Here is a 20,653-nt window from a genome sequence, read left to right as displayed (position 1 = left end):
TTTGTTCATGGGACAGTTCACTTGAGAGCAATTGAATGTCAACTGTAGACAACTGTTTTAGAGGACTGTCAGCAAACCCGCAGTGTTAGCAATGAGATATGAAATAGTGACGTGCTACTGTTATGAGATTTGCGTTATCAGTTTGACAGATTTATGCAATCTAACTAGGTAAGGGAGATTGTGGACCGTTGTAACATGCTTTGTTTTGACAGTGTTTTCTACTGTACGTCTCAAACCTTAATATAATATATAATAACTTAATGTTTATCTGCTACAAATTAGTTTTGATCTTTCATTTCTCTTTAAACTGTAAGAACTGTGTTGATTTTCACTGTTTTGCTGGTGTTTTTCATTACAACACTTGTTAGACTTCTCAGCAAGGGACATTGTTAACTTCCCCTTGTCTCGTCCCGTGTGTCCTCAGGCCCATCTGCTAAACATTCCCAGCTGGAACTGGAAGGAGGGTGATGATGCGATCTGCCTGGCCGAGCTGAAGGCAGGCTTCATAGCCCAGAGCTGCCTGGCACAGGGCCTGTCCACCATGCTCGCCAACCTCTTCTCCATGAGGTCATATATCAAGGTACTGTCAGCCCGTCTTGGGCCTTGATAAAACCCATAGAGTAGAATCAGCCTCTATCCCCACTTCAGCTCAATCACCAGAGCCATTATGGCATGGAGTAAATCATCTTCTGAGCCTGGCGGTCTCATTTGGGACCTACTCGGGACGGCAACACAGCATTGCCGCTGCCATTATGAGGTTATTTATATGAGTCAATGGCATGGTGGAAGTGAGGATGTAAATTAGTGGTTTTTCCTCTCACTAAATTTATTGTCCTCCTGCGTGCCGATAGAGCGGGGAAATGTGAACCATGTGCCTGTTTCATAGTCAATGAATGGCACCCCAAAGCCATCTTTATTTATCGTCCAACTGAACCAGACTGCTCAGAGCCATACAGATCGCTCTTTTTAAGAAAACACTAAATAAAACGGTCTGAGGCCTGAATGACTGCAGTGAGGTGGTGGGTTATTATCAGGTGGTTCAGATTTGGATGGAGCCCTTTGGAAAAATGGAGAGATCAAGAGAGAGCGTGTGTGTGCGATCAGACTGAAGAATTTCGCAGAGATTGTAAAACTTATTCTGAAATCCGCAAGGGGCTATATTTTACTCTCTTTGATTTATTTATTTTTTTCAAGACTGCGCAGGCTTTTGACATGGAGAGCAGCATTCTCTTGTCATAAAGAGATGAGGAATGACTTTATAATGACTGTTTAAATGTGGCATGTGCGGAAACATCTGCAGGGCACATCACTCTTCTCATAAAAACACAGAGGAGAGACAGCCCAGACCACCCATGCCAGACTACAGCATACAACACAACACACATCTAACCTCTCAGACCAATGTCCATGTTTACAACAGATACCATGGTTACACCAAAAACACTTTCTATGATTCAGACAGGGCATCTGTTAGGGTGAAGAGGAAAGTTTATCAGTATTGTTTAAAATGCCAGTCATCTCTTAATGAGTCTGATGGCAACAAACTGTGATAAAGAGAAAAATGCTGAAAAATTGGGATAGTTCAACCAAAAATTACAATTCTGTCATTAAAGGCCGTGTTGCAGGGTAAATTTGTTTACGAATTTGTGCAATTTGCTTGTTGGTAATAAACATTTAAACTGTTATCCATTGTATTTTATGTTGTTGGGTATCACAAAACGGAATATAATACGAAAAAGTAGGTACTATCTTACAGCGGTCTCCTTTCCCCCATAATGCATTGCATCATGTCACGTTGGGTAGAGAATTTACCAAAGCCCGCCTTGAGAGCATTGAGAGTGACTAGAGAGACGAGTAGTAGACGAGAGTATTCAGATTTGCCCTCTCACGTATGGCAGGTTCGAAATTACACAGCTGCAGGTCATCATACATGTTGGCTCTTGCCACCTCTTCCTCATCCCAGTCAGTCGCTATAATGTTAGTTCTGATGATGCGTTCCAGGCAGGTTTTTGAGCTCGTAATCACTATTTCATACCACGACTAACGACTTTGTACCGTTCCAGGCAAGTTACGCCAAACTTTCTGAGTGCAAGGATTTGTAACTAGATTTTTTTTATTGCAACTGTACATTGACCTAAAATCGTTTTTTCAACGTGTGCCACTTGCATAAACTGCATCCGTAGGCAGTATTATCCGTAGGGGCTGTCATTGTTGTTTCGCGTGCTGTGTGACCTCGGAACTCGGAGTACATCGATCTAGTACGAGACACGAGTTCACGGGTGGGAAGTCACGAGTTTGATTGCCGTTCCTGTGCACTTTCACAGGTTTAAGGTTGGAAAAACACGGGTTACGGGTTGCCTGGAACGCGGCATCATACTAGACTGAGGCTACCTTTCCTCGACTTCTCCCCAACCTGCCGTCATCGCCGAGTTGCATAAAAAAAACGTTAATACCAAAAACTTAAAAAATAGGTATTTTTTGACTATTTTTGAGACATTTTAAAAATGATATACATATCTTGAGTGATTTATGTACCCATTAATCGAAAGTGGTGGTTAACCTGCAACATGGCCTTTAATTACTCACCCTCATGTTGCTCCATACCCGTGAGACCTTTGTTCATCTTCAAAAAACAAATTAATTTATGGTCTGATAAACTAGGTTGACCACTGATGTCACAGACTATTTTAACTAATGTATGTCCTTACTACCTTTCTTGGCCTTGAAAGTGATAGTTGTGTTGCTGTCTATGGAGGGTAAGAAAGCTCTCAAATTTCATTAAAAAAATCTTTATTTGTGTTGCGAAGGTCTTGTGGGTTTGCAACAATATGAGGATGAGTAATTAATGACAGTATTCTCATTAAAACCTAAACGAACCCTTTAAGATTGTCCATTAGCTGTGCAAAAGAAGCATTTTTTTTCCTATACGTTTTAAGTTCGATGTAAAATAGACTCTGTCCCAATACTACATTAGCTGCCTTACTGTCTTCTAAGGATGTAACGTTACACAAAAAAATGATGTGTAACGTTGTGTGTGTACCTTGGTTTTTGAAGTAATGGTTCAGTATGTTTTCTGTACAGCAGGGGGAAAACGACATCTTCCGATGTCCAACCAAGAATGTGCTATGCTGCATTTTGATAATGCGACTAAAATAGGAATACTCCACATGTTTTAATGTGATTTGTTTACTTCGAGTATGACTTTAGCTTGATTAAGGTAATCAAAAATCTGTTTACATTGTAGATTCTTAATCTGAGTATTGTCTTAATCAAGTTAAAATCAGAATATTGTTGTCCATGTAAACATACTCGGTGTGTGAGAGTGTAAGGGCAGTCTGTCTGCTACAGAAGCGGGGTTAGAGAGGGCTGATTTGAGTGGGCATTCAGGAAGCAGAGCAGAAGGGGTGTTACCGAGAGGTGTTAATGAGACCCACACCCCAAGGACACACACATTCACACAGCCACAAACCCATTTGCATTGTGTCTGTTGTTCTAACTATAAATCTCTGATGTGATGTGCCATTCACTACAAATAAAACTGCAAGAATGTTCAGCATTAATCTTTTATCTGGTCTCTTAAGGTTTAACAAAAAAGCAGTAAGCAGAGGGGTTTTGGATCGGGCTCTCTAGAGAGACTGGTGAAAATAATTGTTCAGTGGGTACGAGAGAACACGCCCGTAACACTTACATCAGCTCTGACAGGCAGGGCACAAACGTGCGGGAAAATTTAGGGAGCCTATGGTAAACGGCTGCCATCTCTTTAGGACTAAATGACAAAACTCTATCCATTAGTACCGCCCTAAAGGATGCCTGCCCAGAATGCAAGTGCTCTTAGCCTGGCAGTGGGAAAGGGAGTCGGGCCCGGCTTTGAAAGCGTCTCTCTTGACTGTCTGTCAGACAGACGTTGGCTGGGTGAGATGGCTGACTAATGGCATGGTGTTTGCCTAATAGCCCCTCTGCTTATCACAGCCCCACCCGCTCCACATCCTGAGATGCATGTAATGAGAGGATGATGAAGAGACCAGCTGTGAGCTCAGACACGGGAATATGCCTGGCCTTTATTCTCCAAGTCTGACAAAGGTTGAAATGTTACAGGTGTGAAAGAATGATAGAGCAACTTAAAAATGTAATGCATGTTTAAACTGTGTTTTGAATGAATGGCACTCATGATATGAGATGCACAATGCATCATTGTAGTTATCCACCTTAGCCAGGGTAGATGCCATACTTAATTTGATGCACATGAAAACAAGCTCTCATGTCATTCCAAACCCATAAGACTTAGATATTTTTTAATGAAACACAAAAGATTTGAGTGCCTCCATTGAAAATCCATTACACCAAACCTTGAAAAAGTTAATAAAGGGATTGTAAAATGAATCTATATGAATTAAGCAATTTAATCCGTGTCTTCCGAGGAGACCTAATCACTTTATATGAAAAACAGATTTATTTAGGCTTTTATTCATATCAACACACAGATAGACTATATCAAATATGGTAAACGATCCTCATTGTTTTTTGTGTGTCAAACAAGAATGGTTAATTTTCCAATTACCATATTTGATGAGCTCTATGTATGAGCTTTTGACCATAGTTTTTATGTGAATAAAAGCCCACATTTAATGTTCAATCGCAAAATCTTCAGAGTAAACACAATTCTTTATATAATACAAAGCAATTGTGCCTTTTCATAATACTTGGATTTAAAGTGCTTGATTTATATGGATTTCTGTTATGATATATTTAAGGTTTGGTGGAATAGATTTTTAATAGAGGAACATAAATAACTCAGGTTTCATTCATAAGTTCTCCATTTGTTGATGGGCAAAGATGAGCACAAGTTTTATGGGTTTAGTCATGAAGTTGAGTAAATGATAAAAAAAAAAAATATATATATATATGTATATATCCTAAATATATATATATATATATATATATTTGGGTGACCTACTAAGTCAGATATAATTTTCATGGGGATTTTTGTAAAAATGTTTAGACATGTTCTGATTGCTGTCTATCCATTTCCATCCAATTAAATGGTGTTCTCCATTACTGTGTGTATCTGAATCCAACTGTTTTTGCTGTGCAGATTGAGGAGGACACATGGCAGAAGTATTATCTGGAGGGAGTGGCCAATGAAATGTACACTGAGTACCTGTCCAGTGCCTTTGTGGGGCTTTCGTTTCCTACTGTTTGTGAGTAAGTATGCTTCTGTTTTAAAGCATGAGAGCTTTACAGCATGCCATTACTCCATAAACAAACACACTGTAGTAAGTATCATACAGGCTCTAATAAATTAATATACTGCCAAATTTACTGCAAACCTAAACTATCACATGTCCTGACCAGATGTGATGCGATGTGATTTTCAGCATCAAACAGTTTGTGAAACTGTTGCTTGACACAGTCACAGCCAGTTGGAACAAATTTGATATTTAATGTGAGGCAAGATTTGGAACCAATGACATTTCACTGTAATAAACTCTTCTGATTGCAGTAGATCAACATTAAATAGTTTTTAAAGTCCAATTCAATTGGTCTTACGAATTTCAGTTGCTGAATGACGACTTCTGGACACTGAATGTCTGTTCTCTGTTTCAGGCTGTGCTATGTGAAGCTCAAGTTGTTGTTGATCGCTGTTGAGTACAAGTCAGAGCAGAGGGAAAGCAGGTTTGTTCCCCTTCGATCTTCAGCTCCACCATTCACAATACACTGACCAAAGAGGGACAAAGCAGTTGTGTCCCTCATTGGTCCTACAGTATAGTTATCCTTTTTTACTTACAAGACATTGTTGTAAGAAAAGGCTGACAGGTTTTCATCATTAAATCTCTCTGCAAGTAATCTAATCTGGTTTCAAATTGAAATCACTCTCAGTGAGACAGCAGCATGTCACGTTCTGTCACTGGAGGAAGTTCGCCTCAGCTCGATTCTCACAGCATCACAGTTGCGATCACTGTCTGTAAGAGTCACCGTGAAGCCAAAGAGCCATGACATCTGCTCAGACTCACTGTGCTGTATTGATGAGGGTTAACTCTCGGAGTAAAGAGCCTTCTATCAATAGCACTTCTGTGGCATTCTGTTAAGTGACCCATTGGAACTAATAACATGAAGTACTCTGTCTCAGTAACTTTGACTTTGCCAAATCCCACCACTCCTTCCCACATCCACAACCTGTGTTCCAATGTTTCTGTACACTGTAACTCTTACTAATACATTTTTGTATACACAGTGTGTACTAATGGTTGTACTGCGTGGTTAAGAACACAAGTTGGCCTGAAAATGCACACATCAAAAGCCTGAAGACCTGGTTATGTTGTTCCCTTTTTTTTTTTTTGTTAATAGGGTTGGGCCGATGGTATGACAGTATATATAATGGGCCATTAGAAATGTGTGTAAACATTCTGCTTCACTGTTTATTTCACAGTAGATGAATATATTGGCTAGTACTCTTTCTCATTATTCATGTGTCAAACAGAGCATTCCATGCAGTAAACTATGGGATGCTTGTCAAACAATTTTTATTTATTTTTTATTTTTGGCGAAGTGATATTTGTTGTTTACAGTTGCAACATTGCAAGGAGAATTTTCTATGGAATCCAAATTATTATTTGACATTTTAGTATTTCAACGTGTCTCATCCAGTCAATTGAATCTTAACTATCCATTTTATAATATTAGTTTTATAGTTTTGAATTTTTTTATTTGTTTTTTGTAACTCAGGTGGCATAATTCACACTGTTTTTTTTCCACTCAGTTACATTGACTAAGCATGAATAATATGATCTTTTAGATTTTTCCAGCAAATTTAAGGTAAAAAAAAAAAAAAAAAAAAAACAATTATCAAATGAGATGATTTGTATTTTTTTTGTGTGTGAACTATTCAATTCTTTGGATGATCCCAAAATAGCATGTAATATATGGTTATTTTAAATATAAACAGTTTTCTTGTTTATGATACATACCATTACCATGTTAAAAATTAGTCATGCTATGATCAGATTTTGCCCATACTGCCCACCACTACCAGGTTTTGCCATATTGTGTCTCAGAGAGATGTATACTCAGAACAGTTATGAAGTAGTTTTCTCCTTTTTTCACTCTTTTTGAAACGGCTGCTAAAAATGTAACACAGAACCTTGTTTTTCCCCAATATCACATAAAAGTGCTGCTAGTGTCCAGCATTCTCCGTGCCAACACATGTAACACAAGTTATTTTTTAATGTCACTCGGTGTGATACAGTTCATATAATTTGATTACTTTGTAATGGATGGCTGTTAAACTTTGGTTTATAACTTTGCCATACCCCACATAATGGCAAAACGTTTAGAGGGCACAACATTATCCTTTAGTGTAACTCTTAATTTCGTGTCCTGGGCTGGTCTAAACTTGGAAACTTACTTTGGGATTTAGACCACAAGGTTTCCTTTGTAGAACAGATGAGTTAACTAATGCGAAGCGTATTTTTTCATGGTGAAAGTGACTGTTTTGCCCTCTACTTTTTTTTTTTTTCTGATCTTACTGTGCAGATACAGATGACTGACACCTCGCCTCCTTTTTTCCCAGTCTATGTTTGATTTATAATGTTTTCTTGTTGTTTGCAGAAGCAGAAAGCGGTATGCCCTCTTCATTATCTCACCCCTCTACACTTTAGATCAACTGTGGGAGAAAAGCTTAAGGATATTGTGCCACCTCCCTCTCAAAAATGGCCAAAATCTTTCGCTATGTCTTATTGTGATTCTCTTTGTGCTTAATGCACTAACTTCTTTGCAGGCAGAGAGAGTAGTTGCTATTGTTCGATTCGCTCATTTCTTCGTCTGTGCTGTTCACATATCAAAACAGCGTTTATCCACTCCATGTTCGTTCATCGCTGGTTTTTGTTCTTCCTCTCCTTTCCTTTTTTTCCCCCGTTTGATTATTTTTCAGTGTTCATCAGCTGCAAATCATTTCTGCCCATATCTTTTCAGCATTGTGCTCTCCATGCGAACAGTACTTCATGTTTTTTTCACTTATTTTGTAATGCACCTAAAAGGAAAACAGCTGTACTGGAAATACTAGTGTTTGTCCATTAAGAACTGATGTATCTCAATATGGCAATATTTACTTCACACATTATTAAACACAAAAACACGTATTGCTTAGTAAAGGCCACACTATTCATGGCGACCATCTTTGCCTTTTCTGTCATTACCACTCTAACTCTGTATTGCGTTTGTGTGTCTTTGTGTGTGTCAGAAAGTATGTGATTTGTGTTTGTGTGTGTGATGTTGATTCTGTCGAGTGAGTGTGGGTGTGACTGAATGGTCAATCTGTTTGTCATTGTTTGTCTGGAACAGACGTTCATCATTTCCCTAAATGCCTGTGCGTCTCTGAGTAGATGCTTATGAAGTGAGGTCACTTCCTGTCAGTTTGGTGTTCTATACAACAATCCAACTGCACAGAAGTTACTGCAACAGTTTGCATCTACGTGCCGCTGTGCGGTGGCTGCGCCTGCTCTCTTTTAGATGTGCCCTTGGTTGTGATGCTTTTGGTAACCGCATGCCCGTATGCTCTGTCACGTGATGTAATGCTTGCTTTGTTTCCCATAAAATGAGGTTTGGTCTGAACGGAAGCCTATGTTTCCATGCAATTGGTCTGTGATCGGCCTATTGCATTAGGCTTCTGTATGGTTTCGTGTCAAATGGTGTGAAAATCTCAAATTTGGGCAGCAATGTATGTGAATAAGTAAGTGAATGAGTCTGTTTGTATTCATCTTCTGAACAGCATGTCAAATGTTCTGCTACTAGCTAAGGGGGCTATTTAATCATGTAAAGCTCAGTGATAAATAACACAGCACAATGATTTAAAGCAAGACAGAGAACCTTTGACCTTTTCATTGACTGACAAGCCAACTTCCGCTTTATGATGGATTAAATCCCCCTCTTTTGGCCTTCATTTCTGATGAAGTGGTTTTTTGATGAGCCCAGAGGAAAAGATTTTGATAGACTGCATGTATCAAATGGTATTTAAGTATATGGATTTTGGTTTGTGGAATAATAGCATATCTTTCATGTACCTTTCCCTTTTCGTCTGGGCTCTCTGTCTTTGATGCTTTAGTCAGGCTGGGCATTTGCCAAGTGTTGCAGCCACCACTCAATTCATTGATGATTCCTAACAACTGGCAACCATTGATGGCTGTGTTGTGTCGTCTCGTCTCTGTCTAATTAATGGGGAATTATACAGTGGTTCAGTAGTGGCTCTTTCTACACTGCTGAACCTCTACATTTGCAAAGCCTCCTAGCCAAACCTCCAGGCCTTGACTCTCCCAAATATCTGGCAGAAGCTGACATTGAATTCATAAACATCAAAACTTTGGTGCCCACCAAGGGAAGTCACAAAGTGACAATGACAGGGCTAGCTTAGGTTTGACAGTGACTGGAATTTGTTCACAATAGCCTTGGATTGACCAATAGCTAGGAGCCAAAACGCAGCGCAAAGGTTGCATTAACTAATTTGCGGACTATGATTCAGAATGCTTTGTCATTTTGACATTAAAAGAAAACAGTAAAGACTTTTAATTTAACTAAATTTCATAAAAAATAAAAATCACAATTAACCACAATAATATTATGCAGAAAAAGGTACTCCCAGGTAAAACAAATTGTAATTTAAATAATAAGAAAAAAATGCAGGATGTCATCTGTATATAAAAGTCAGTAAAGTTAAACATGATGAATAAAAATATAAAATAACAAAACTTACAAATCAGTCTGTCAAAGTGACATATACTGATTTTTGGTGGCACAACCTCTGCCTCGGTGCTTATTTTTAATTAGGTTATGCAACAACAATAATAAGCTGATGAAACTGATGATTCAAATGTAATGCTAACAATATTTATGAAAAGATTTCTGCAATTCTACTTTCTTGTTTGCACAGTAGCAACTTCAAGAAAAACTGCATGGCTTTGTGTTGGCTTAGTTATGCTGTTGCTGCAGATTCAGAGACCCCAGATGCACACTGAACTCTTGGTGGGCTGGTCATTCCCTTGCTTTCCACCACACTAAGGAAGGAATTCAATTGCGCTTCTGTGTGGCAATAGACCTCACACCATGAGTTTCTGAAGCCCTGTCGACCAGAACGCCTAGACTGTTTCTGCCCCAATTTTAATTCTTTGTTTTATCTCATCATCTAGACGATTCAATCTAAGACCATCATAACAAATTAAAAAAAGAATTAAAATGGGCAGGTCTTTCTGTGTACTGTATTGTATTTATGTGAAACCAAGTGGCCTAAGCAGTATTTTTGAATAGGTCCTTTTCCCATGCAGTATTTTGAGAGTACAAAAGTTCAATTTCAGTATCAAAATTTGATGCAGTAAATGGATGTTTTCACATCAGTCTTCTTAACAAGGTCCAAAACCATGTGTACCATTCCTCTTGATTAGAGTGTTTGAATGTGCGAGATTGATTTTCATGTTAATGACAATGACTCTTTTTCTGACTGAACAGTATTCTGATCAACCCGGGAAATCATGTTAAGATGCAGGAGGGGACACTGGGATTCTTTATCGCCAGTGATGCCAAAGAGGTGAAAAGGTAATCATCTCCTAAATCGATCAAAATTACTTGTATTTCATTCTTCATTCGGAAATGTGTAGGGCATGAATAAAAGAATGTTCAATTCTTTACCGTCTTCCTTCAGAGCATTTTTCTACTGCAAAGCATGTCATGATGACATCACAGATCCCAAAAGGATTAAAAAGTGTGGCTGCAAGAGAAGTAAGTACACCCGACCATCCCTCACCTCATGTCTGAACGGAAAGTGTTCGCCAACTCTTCACTTTGTAGGGCACTGCTATGTTGTGTAATATCAGATATCGATGTTTTTCTTGGAATGTTGCTTTTTTTATTTATTTATTTTAAGTTACACGTTGTAAGTAAAATAATAGGCTTGAAAGAAAAAAGGAAACACTTGCAAGGCAGCAAACAAGTAATGTTTAAAGTTCAGATTTTTTAAGTTCACAGTTTTGCTTTTCTATTCACAAGCTATTTGCAAAAATCAATTCACGTCACATTAAAATTAAGTTGTTAGCAACAACTGTAGTGCTTACACTTCAAAAGAGCAAATCATCTTACAATTTCACCCCGCCCCCTTTTTTTTCAACTACTTGAATTTGATGGATCCCATGGTCTTATTGGATAGTGTTAATCAGATGTGCACTGCTGAAACTTACTAGAAATATTAGGTCAACTTACTTTTCACATACTTTTTGATGAATACTGCGACACACTACTCATTTGATGATAACCGATTAGAAACACTACCATTCAAAAAGAGTAAGATTTTTTAAAGAAATTAATGCTTTCATTTAGAAAATTCCCATTCATCTATAGTTTACTGTCATCAAAAGTGACTTACATTGTTGGGGGGGGGGGGCTTTCTATTCATCAAATAAGCTTTGAAAAACATCTGTGTCTAGAAAGAAATTTTTGTTGTTCAATGTATCAGCATATTAGAATGATTAGAATGATTTAATGAATGATCATGTGACAAAAACTGGAGTAATTGCTGCAAAAAATTCAGTTTTGCCACCACAGTAACAAATTACATTTTCAAATATATTGAAATATATTAAAACAGGTGTTTTAAATTGTACTTGTACTTCACAATGTTATTGTTGTAACTTTATTTTTAATCAAATAAATGTTGCCTCATTTGAGCATAAGTGACTACTTTCAAATTTAAAAATATCCCACCGACTCCAAACTTTTGGACGGAAGTGTAAAAAAGATGTGACCTATTGCAATTCAGTATGCACATGGGTGTAATGGAGGTAACTGATTGCAATTCATGAATATACAATTATGTGATATCATAGCTGTTTACATTTTGAATGATGGAATGTTCAGCTGTCAGTGGAAGATTTTCACACTTAAATTTCTTAAAGGGATAGTTCAACCAAAAATGAAAGTTCTGCCATTAATTACTGTCTCTCAAGTCATTCCAAACCTGTAAGACCTTCGTTCATCTTCAGAACACGAATGAAGATATTTTTTTCATGAAATCTGAAAGCTTTCTGACCCTGCAAAGGCAGTAATGCAACTCACCACACGCATGTGTTGTTCACGCGCAGAGGTACTCTCGATAATGACGGAGGATGTGATTTGGAGGAGAAGAATTACTGAATAAAGTCGTTATTTTTGTTTTCTTTACGCACAAAAAGTGTTCTCGTAGCTTCGTAAAATTACAGTTGAACCACTGATGTCACATGGACTGTTTTACTGATGTTCCTACCACCTTTCTGGGTCTGGGAAATTTGAGATACTTTGTTCTCTATGCAGGATCAGTAAGCTCTCGGATTTCATCAAAAATATCTTAATTTGTGCCCTGAAAATGAATGATGGTCATTTAAATGACATGAGGGTAAGTAATTAATGACAAAATTTTGGGTGAACTAAGCCTTAAAGTGTGAAACCAATCTGTCATGTCTAAGACCATAATTATCTACAAAACACATTGCTGCCTTGCAATCACAATAAAAAGGCAACTATAGTAGAGCCCCTAGGGTGTTCTTTTTCACTTTGAGAACAGCCATATGAAAGAATAATCAGAAAGCAATGAACTGTAGAAACTAGACTTCATCTAAAACAGACTAGCTTCAAACCAGAGCCCTAGAAATGGAGAGAGAGAGATGACAAGGTGAAAGAATGAGACTCTTGAGGAAAGCCAGTCATCAGCATGCTAATGGTGTAGAGAGATACAGTTGTAGGCAGGGAATGACGTGATTAGCAGAGCTTAAGAGAGAGGCTGTCAGCTCATGGTGGTGTCAGTAGGAGAGAGGAGGAGGTAATGACACTAGACAGGTGGAAAAACAAAAGGCAAAAGCAGCTTGGCCCATCCTCGCCAGACACACTGAAAACACACTCCTGGCTCAGGATCATTTTACCAATCATATCCACCCATTTCCAGTTTACCCAGAACACCCAGCGCAAGTGCCGTTTGGACGCGCCTCTGTCATGTCCTACTGTGTCAGCCCAGTTAAAACATTTTCTGACAGGAAGTCACTGAAGTAGAAGAGAGATTAATAGCTTTGAGTGTATTCCACTCCTGCAGACATTTATATAATTTGAAAGAAATGTATTTCCTTAAACACCCTCTTAATTATATATACTGTAGATGCGGCAACACCTAAATGTTTGTTTTCATTTGCTAATCTTGCCTTGGTGGAATGAAGCAATATTTATGTTAAATAGAGCGTACATTAACATTAATGTTGGAATGATGCATTGTTGTTACATGACCTATATAAGCATTTGTCCAAACCAGTTAGCCACAAGATGAATAATTCAGTTTCATTCCCAGTGACCTTTCACTGTGCACACTTAAACAGTTGCCTTTAACTGCAAAGCCTTCCTTATTCATTTTTGTTTCAATTAATTTAATTATTTGAAAATGATATATGATGTTTCAGATGATGCACTGTTTGATAACATACAGACTTGGCAATTTTGCTAACCAAGGCTGCATTAGTTTGTTACAGTAAAAAAAAAAAAAAACTGTAATATTGTGAAATTGTATTATGGTTTAAAATAGTTGTTTGAATATGTTTTAAATGTATTTATTCCTATGATGGCACAGCTAAAATTTCAGCATCATGAATTCAGTCTTAAGTATCACATGATCATTCAGAAATAATTCTGATTTACTGCTCAAAAAAAAAAATCTTATTATCATTGTTAAACATTTATTCTGCTTAATATTTTTTATGGAAACTGTGATTCTTTTTTTTCTAAGAATTTTTCAGGATTCTTAAAAAGCAGTATATGTTTGAAGATGTATAATGATAATAATGATAATTAATAATAATAATAATAATAATAATTATTATTATTATTATTATTATTATTATTTTACAATTAAACACTCTTTTCTGTAATTTAATAAATTTAAATGTAATGATTTTCTTGCTGAATAAAAGGATTCATTTCTCTAAACCCCCCACCCCCAACACACACACAAACTAAAACTTTTACACAGTGGATACACTTTTTAAAATGTTGCTTTCTTGTTTCCACCCCAATCAAATGTTTTTGATTATATGCACCCTTCCAAAACTGAATGTCACCTGAGAAGAGGCCAGTAGCCTTACAGTAAAGAAGATGAGGTTTCCTTTGCTTTAATCGGAGTTTGTGTTCTTTTATTTCACCCTCTTTTTGATCATTGACATACTTCTTGATGTATTTCCTTCCTTGCTGCCTTGGAATACCGCCTCTTTATTTAAACCTCTCACTGGTAGTGACATATTGTGAGTAAAAACAGGTTTCCTGTGGACAGAGTACAGTCTGACTGTCTCACTCTGATAATAGTTATATATATATATATATCTATATATATGTTGCATGTATCAGTCTAGCTGCTGCATCCCTCCTACACCTCATCTCTCCACTGTCCTCAGCCCAAAACAATACAGCAGAATTTACTGGCCTGAAAATGACCTGGACTGACCCCTATAAACCCGTCTTTAACAGGAGAAAACAATAAGGCCATGACCAATAATGCAATTCCTCCCAAAAATGTACTAACAGCATGATTCTGAAATCAGAGATTTGTTTCAAAGGTTGTTTGACCCTCCCGAAACTCAACGAAAGCCGAAATAAATGTTGCGATAATCTAAAAAGTCAAACAAGCTGATTGATTTTGCTACTATTAGTCATGGACTTCACGAGTGCCAAGGGGGGGAGGTTAAGTCCACTTGAATCCATCCCTCGCTGTCAGAGGCAATTTCACATGCTGCTGTATTTTCAGAGAGCGGAAAGAGTTCTGTGGGAAGTTCTTCAAATTCCTAGGCTTAACGAGCATCGTCTCCAAAACACAATCAAAACAATCTGGTCTCCCTCTTGCCTACAGCCTCCCCTTTGTCTTCACCGCCCGGCCCCTGCCCAGGCTCTCTACATGACACAACAACCATCGGCAGAATTGAAATGTTCTGCATTTCAATTCCTTTCAGTAGTTGGGCCCTTTTTTAACTCACTGCCCTTACTGATAGGTGCATCTCTCAGCGTTAGGCTCACAGTGGTGTTGACCCTTGCTGTACACAACGTTGGCCACCAGATGCCACTGTAGTTCTACAAATGAGAACGGAACAGAATTGGAACTCTGAGGTCCTCGTAAACCTATTTAGCAAGATTGCTATCAGCCAATGTGCAATGTAGGGTCTTCTCACTTTTCACCTAGGTTTCTTTATGTAGGTCTCCCGAAGGATCCAGGGTGCTGTTCACTTTATATTGGTTTAGAGATAGAGGTGTGTTTGTTTTAAGTATTTTAAGCATGCAAGGCTATACTGTATCTAAAATTGACCCTTAATGTAAGTCTAAGCTCAAAGTAGGCTATAATGTGCATAAGTACAGCTTGCAGATATGTTCCTGTCCATTAGTACTTTAACATACGATGCAGCCTGCTTTTAATTCTGGGAAGTTGTAGGGTAAGAACAGATGTTAGGGGTGCTGAGAGCATTCTTGCTAAATCTGGTTGACCTGTTAAAGAAGCTTCAGTAATTAGGCTCTCTGTGTAGTCATGTTCAGTCATTCACATCATCATGTTGTCTTGTGTCTCTTCCGCCCTCCATTTCTCACTGACTAACATAACCACATACTATGTGCTCCGATGAATGTCAACCCTCAAACTCTGAAGCGACAGATTTCAGCATGAAATTAAGTAGAAGCCCCACTGCTGCATGTTTTCGCATTGCCTTAATCTGTTTCAGCCCCGTAAACCGTCGACCCGGACTGCCGTTTCATGAGATTCGACTGCGGTAGCCTCACTCTGCATGCCTGTTCTCCTTAATTTCAGCTGTTCTGCATGGTTCTATACGAATAACAGTCCCTGAGGTTATGGCTGTAAAGGCCAAGTCATTTACCTTATTATCTTTCCAGCATACAACTGAAATTGGCCTCTTAATTCGGGCTCGTAACCTCAGATGGAAGTCAAAAGCAGGCTTTTCCCTGTGGATTGTTTGCTCTTTTGAGGGTGCCAGACTTGATTATGGTCCGTTAGTGAGGTGGCACCAGGAGAATGCATACTAAGGACCGTTTTTAGTCTGATTCACAGCAATCAAATGCTGCTATATTCTCTCACCACAGCTCCTTTGAAAACCAAAAAAACACTCCACGTACTGTATGTCTGAGTCAAATGCGCAATGCATGTGAAAGCATCTTCTAATCAGGGACCCAAGAAATAGCCTATTGGCATGTTACCACACAAATCTCCCAACATATCCCTGATTGAGCAGAGTTTGACAAACAGAATAGAGCGCCAACGTTAGAGCCTGTAGCACATTGTGATGCCGATAACCTGCTGCTGCATGATGGGATACAGGTACGTGATCCTCTCTTTTAGATACAGAGGATGTTATCCAAAGAGGTTTTGCTGCTGAACACATTCACTCATTATTCTCTGCCTGAATGTCCCTTGCCCCAACCCCTGATCATATTGTCATATCTGACCTTTTGACCTTTTATGACATGATCAGCCTTAGGGCATGGCTTGACCCCAATGAGACGACTGCTTCCCGTCTAAACAAGCCCTCTTTTAGATGTTTTCAAAGTCCGATTTGGTATTAATCTTCAAATTCGGATCGAACTTCACTTCTGCAGTGTGAACGTATCCAAAAGCGAATCAGAAGTGCATTTCAAGCGGGAGCGCAGCGGTCCATCTGCGGGTCAAGTCTGTCAGTGCTTGCTGCTAAGGCATTGCACTTTTTGTTTCTGTTTGAAAAAGTTACCTTCAGACTTCCCTGGTTGAAAAGCTCTTTTGATCCTTGCCATTAACCTGCTGCTTTCCTCTCCTCTCATCCAACACATGCCTGTAGCCAAGATGTCCGTCTACAAGCGAATGAAACTGGCATGTTGTTTTGATTGCGGGCGCTCAGAGCGCGACTGCTCGTGCATGTCAGGCAGTGTACATAGTAACATGGACAGTCTTCAGAGGGCCTTCCCACTTTCTTCTGTCTCTGTTCATGATTGCTCAACCAGTTTACGTGCCTGTAAGTTCGATCGCCAAACCACATGCCGTTCGGTGTCCGTGACCTGTGAGCGTGTGAGTGTGCGTGCGTGTCTGTGATGTGTTTCATGTGCCGTGTCTGTTTATTTGCTCCATTATTTTCGTATATGTGGCTTATTGGTTGGTACACTAGTACATATTCTTTTTCATTTGGTGAATTGGTGGTAGTTGAAGTGACGTGGCTTCTCTGTGTTAGTGCTGCAGTAGGTGCAGTAGGACTATGTTGGCGCATGCTGTGTCAGTGGAGCACTTGTGCGGTGCTGGTGACCTTTTTTCAGTCACTGTTTTTGGTGTTTACACTTTTACATGGCAGGTATACATGTATCTGTTAAATTACTATATGATGTGCTTTTAATCGAAACATCTATGGGGTAATTGACACTAATGATGTTTTGACAATGTTTTCATGTTGGTGTGACTTGAAGACCTACACCTGATTAAGGAAGATGCAGTTTCCCCTCAGGTTCAAACACTGGATACCAACAATCCTTTGGTCTTTGAATTTTGAATGTGCTCCAAAGCCATCTTGCCCAGTTTAAAATGTTAGAAACACTGCTCACTGCTCAAGATCCCTTTTGACTTTATTTGTTCACTGAGCAAAATTGAAAGGATATCAGTAAATGAAAAAAGTAAAACTACATATATATATATATATATACTCCATTATTTACTAAAATCATTTTTAATCTGCATAACAAATGCTAGATTGTGATTGAAAGGGATCTTTAGTGAGATTATTCTGTTCATAGAGTGTAAGTATATAATGGCAATGTCTTTTCTGCTATTCTTGGACAGTCATGTTTTACAACCGCAAGCCATTAATGCCTCCACCATTTCCACTGGCTGAAATAAAACCTCTTCCTTCAGTGAAGTCCACATTTAGGTGCAATTGAAAAAAAACTTTTAAACTCTCCCCCTTTCCACAGGATCTGATCCTCGATGATTTTCTCTTAGCCAGCAATCAGGGGAGAAAAGTCAATGTGCTTTATTTAATGCCTTGTATACCACAGTGGGACTGTCAGGCTCAATGGGAAAGTTAAAAAGAGATCTCCTGACAGGAACTCAATTGAGATGGCGGTGACTCAGGCTATTGGATGAGGTCAGATGACTGAAGCAGTTAGTTGTGTAAAGGACAGTGCCGAACAGGGGTCTTCTCATTAAGCCGTAGCAGATGTGAAATACTAAAGCATCTGTCAATTAGGAATGGCAGCGGTGCGACCTACTATAAAAGCAGGGGTCAGTTCAGGCGATCGCATTTCCTCTACAACTGTCTTCCGACTGTTCACCACATCAGCTTAGATTAGCATCAAGCCCTATGATGCGGTTGACTTTGTGTCTTGTGTTTTGGTCTGTGGTGATATCCCTGGATACCAGTTACTGGTCATTACGTAGTTACTGATCTCTTCACGTAGCGTCATCCTTTGTTGGTTTTCGCTGCTGCCGTTTTTTTTTTCTGAATTGAGTGCATTTTCGTCAAGGCTGACAGCTAATGTTAGCTGCGGCTTTTTTTGACTCCCTCCCATCGGTTTCGTCTCAGGTCTAGCATTACATCTTTATAATGAAGAATTCATCAAGTTTGTTCGAGTTTGTCAATCTGACTTTGATTTCACCCTGTCAATAATGATTTTCTGATTAAATTCTTCGAGCACGTCCTCACGTTATTAACTCTGTTCTTAATATTTGCTAACCGGCTGGTCCCAAACTAAGTACCCTCTGCTCCTGTTTAAATAAAAGCAGCAGTTGCTAAGTTTCTATGCACAATCACTTGAAGTTCAGTTTTTATTAAATACAATTATTTTAATTAAGTAAAATTAATATTTAATTTTATATATATATATATACATATTTAAAGTGAAAAAAGTGAACTGACATGACATACAGCCAAGTATGGTGACCCATACTCAGAATTCGAGCTCTGCATTTAACCCAAAGTGCACACACACACACAGTGAACACACACCCGGTGCAGTGTTAAATTATGCATTTTTTATTATATATAATTACATATAATTTAATATATATATAATTTAAATATGTATTTAATTATAAATGTGTATGTATGTGTGTATATATATATATATATATATATATATAAAATTTAAATAAAAATTATATATAAAATTAAATACATATTTAAATTACGGTATATATTATATATAATTATTCCCAAAAGTTTTCCCAAAAATTAATATTTTGTTCTTTTGAACATGTGGGGCTGAAGTGCTGCCTTACTTATCTAATTTTTGTGCTATTTTCTGACTTGTCGCATTAATTAAATTTGCAACTTCCACAACTAAACTGGCGATTTAGTGGCACTCTCTGCTAAATTGCAGATTGTGTTCCCACACCCCAAATGGGTCAGAAAGCATAAATATCACCACATCCCTGCACTAAGAATGATATGGTGGTCTTATGCCTGCACATAGTAGTAGCCTAGTTATTGCTGAAATAAATACTATTCCCCTGGATGCAGTAATTTTGCTGAATGCATGAAACGTGTGGCAGTAAATGCACTCTGTCTTACAGAAGAAATGTTCCCTGATGGGCACTTTCTGAAACAGCCCTCGTGCACTTTTTGTTCTGATTCTGTGCATGCATCACTCAGGATGGTAATGCTCCTTTCTGCCAAAGCCAGACAAAGAATTATTAGTATGAAAATGAGATGCGTGAGAAGTTGACACTATGTCTTTCTTGCTCTCTTTTGACTGCAGTCAAAGCCGAGAGCCACTGACAAGGAGTAGGGAGCAATGGAGCACTCATTATAGCTCTGGTGCTCTGCACACTATTAAGAAGAGTTTGTTATCTCTGCTAGTGCAGGCTTTAGGGAGAAAATATCCTGAATGAGAGAGTTAGCTGCCTCCACTCTAAGTTACAATGACAATAACAGTCCCTTCGCTCCACCTGCTGAGACTTATCCCCTCATTACACAAGCTTTAAAGACTCTCAAGGTGCTCAGCATCACAAAGGGTATTAATTCCTGTTTTGAACTTATGAGCCTTCACTAGGAAGTTTCCAGCAGGGCAATCCTAGGCATGCCTGTTTTGTAAACAACAGTCGCCTGGCACACTGAAAGGGGTTGCGGCTTTTTGGAGTCTTCGGGACATTTTTTCCTCTTCTCTTTTTCCTCTCCTGCTACCCGCTCCGGTTGGTTATGGAGTTTGCCGAGGATGTGACGAGCTTGGCAGGGCGGGGCGGGGCGGGGCGGGCGGCACAGCCCAGAGAGTAGATCTTGTCCGCTCCTTGCAGGGTGGAACTCAGCACCATCGGCTCTTATGCAGCCTGACATGAAAATTATGTTTGCATTTTCATTTCCCCAGCTCAGCTGGTGTGTCATGAAACTCAACCTGACAGTTCCTTACCACCAGGCAGGAGCAGGGCCGGTCATCCCCTCCACTGTGTAGGACAGATGCTAGCCAGAGAGTCGGCCGACTCTTCCTGCGCCCGCAGATCGCAAGCGACATATGCCAGGACCGGCGCAGGGCCCCTGCTTGAGCGCTTGTGTCACTGACCTGCCCTGGGCCTGCACCGTGACCTTTATGGCATCAGATACAGTACTCAGAACAAAAGATGAGACTTTGCAACGATGGAGGCAGCAGTACAAAGCAGCCTAAA

The 20,653-nt window shown here is 39.0% G+C and overlaps 1 protein-coding gene across 19 annotated transcripts in view; it reads left to right on the top strand.

Moving 5' to 3' along the window:
* The window catches only part of LOC132157327 (calcium-activated potassium channel subunit alpha-1a), a 218,110-nt gene that overhangs the window by 163,528 nt on the left and 33,929 nt on the right, over positions 1–20,653 (top strand). For 8 of the 19 annotated variants that reach the window (XM_059566631.1, XM_059566629.1, XM_059566621.1 and 5 more), the window contains exons 14-19: positions 425–580; positions 5,093–5,202; positions 5,605–5,673; positions 7,606–7,617; positions 10,492–10,578; positions 10,685–10,761. In XM_059566631.1, the coding sequence (XP_059422614.1) occupies positions 425–580; positions 5,093–5,202; positions 5,605–5,673; positions 7,606–7,617; positions 10,492–10,578; positions 10,685–10,761 (511 nt within the window). Of the gene's footprint in view, positions 1–424; positions 581–5,092; positions 5,203–5,604; positions 5,684–7,605; positions 7,618–10,489; positions 10,579–10,684; positions 10,762–14,279; positions 14,289–16,850; positions 17,025–20,653 lie in introns of all 19 variants that reach the window. The other 11 variants (XM_059566632.1, XM_059566630.1, XM_059566620.1 and 8 more) reach the window with 7 other exon arrangements.

The sequence above is a fragment of the Carassius carassius genome, chromosome 14 (assembly GCF_963082965.1).
Source record: "Carassius carassius chromosome 14, fCarCar2.1, whole genome shotgun sequence".
Taxonomy (NCBI): Eukaryota; Metazoa; Chordata; class Actinopteri; order Cypriniformes; family Cyprinidae; genus Carassius; species Carassius carassius.
The sequence above is the reverse complement of the archived record's forward strand: the minus strand, read 5'-3'. Positions and strand labels throughout refer to the sequence as shown.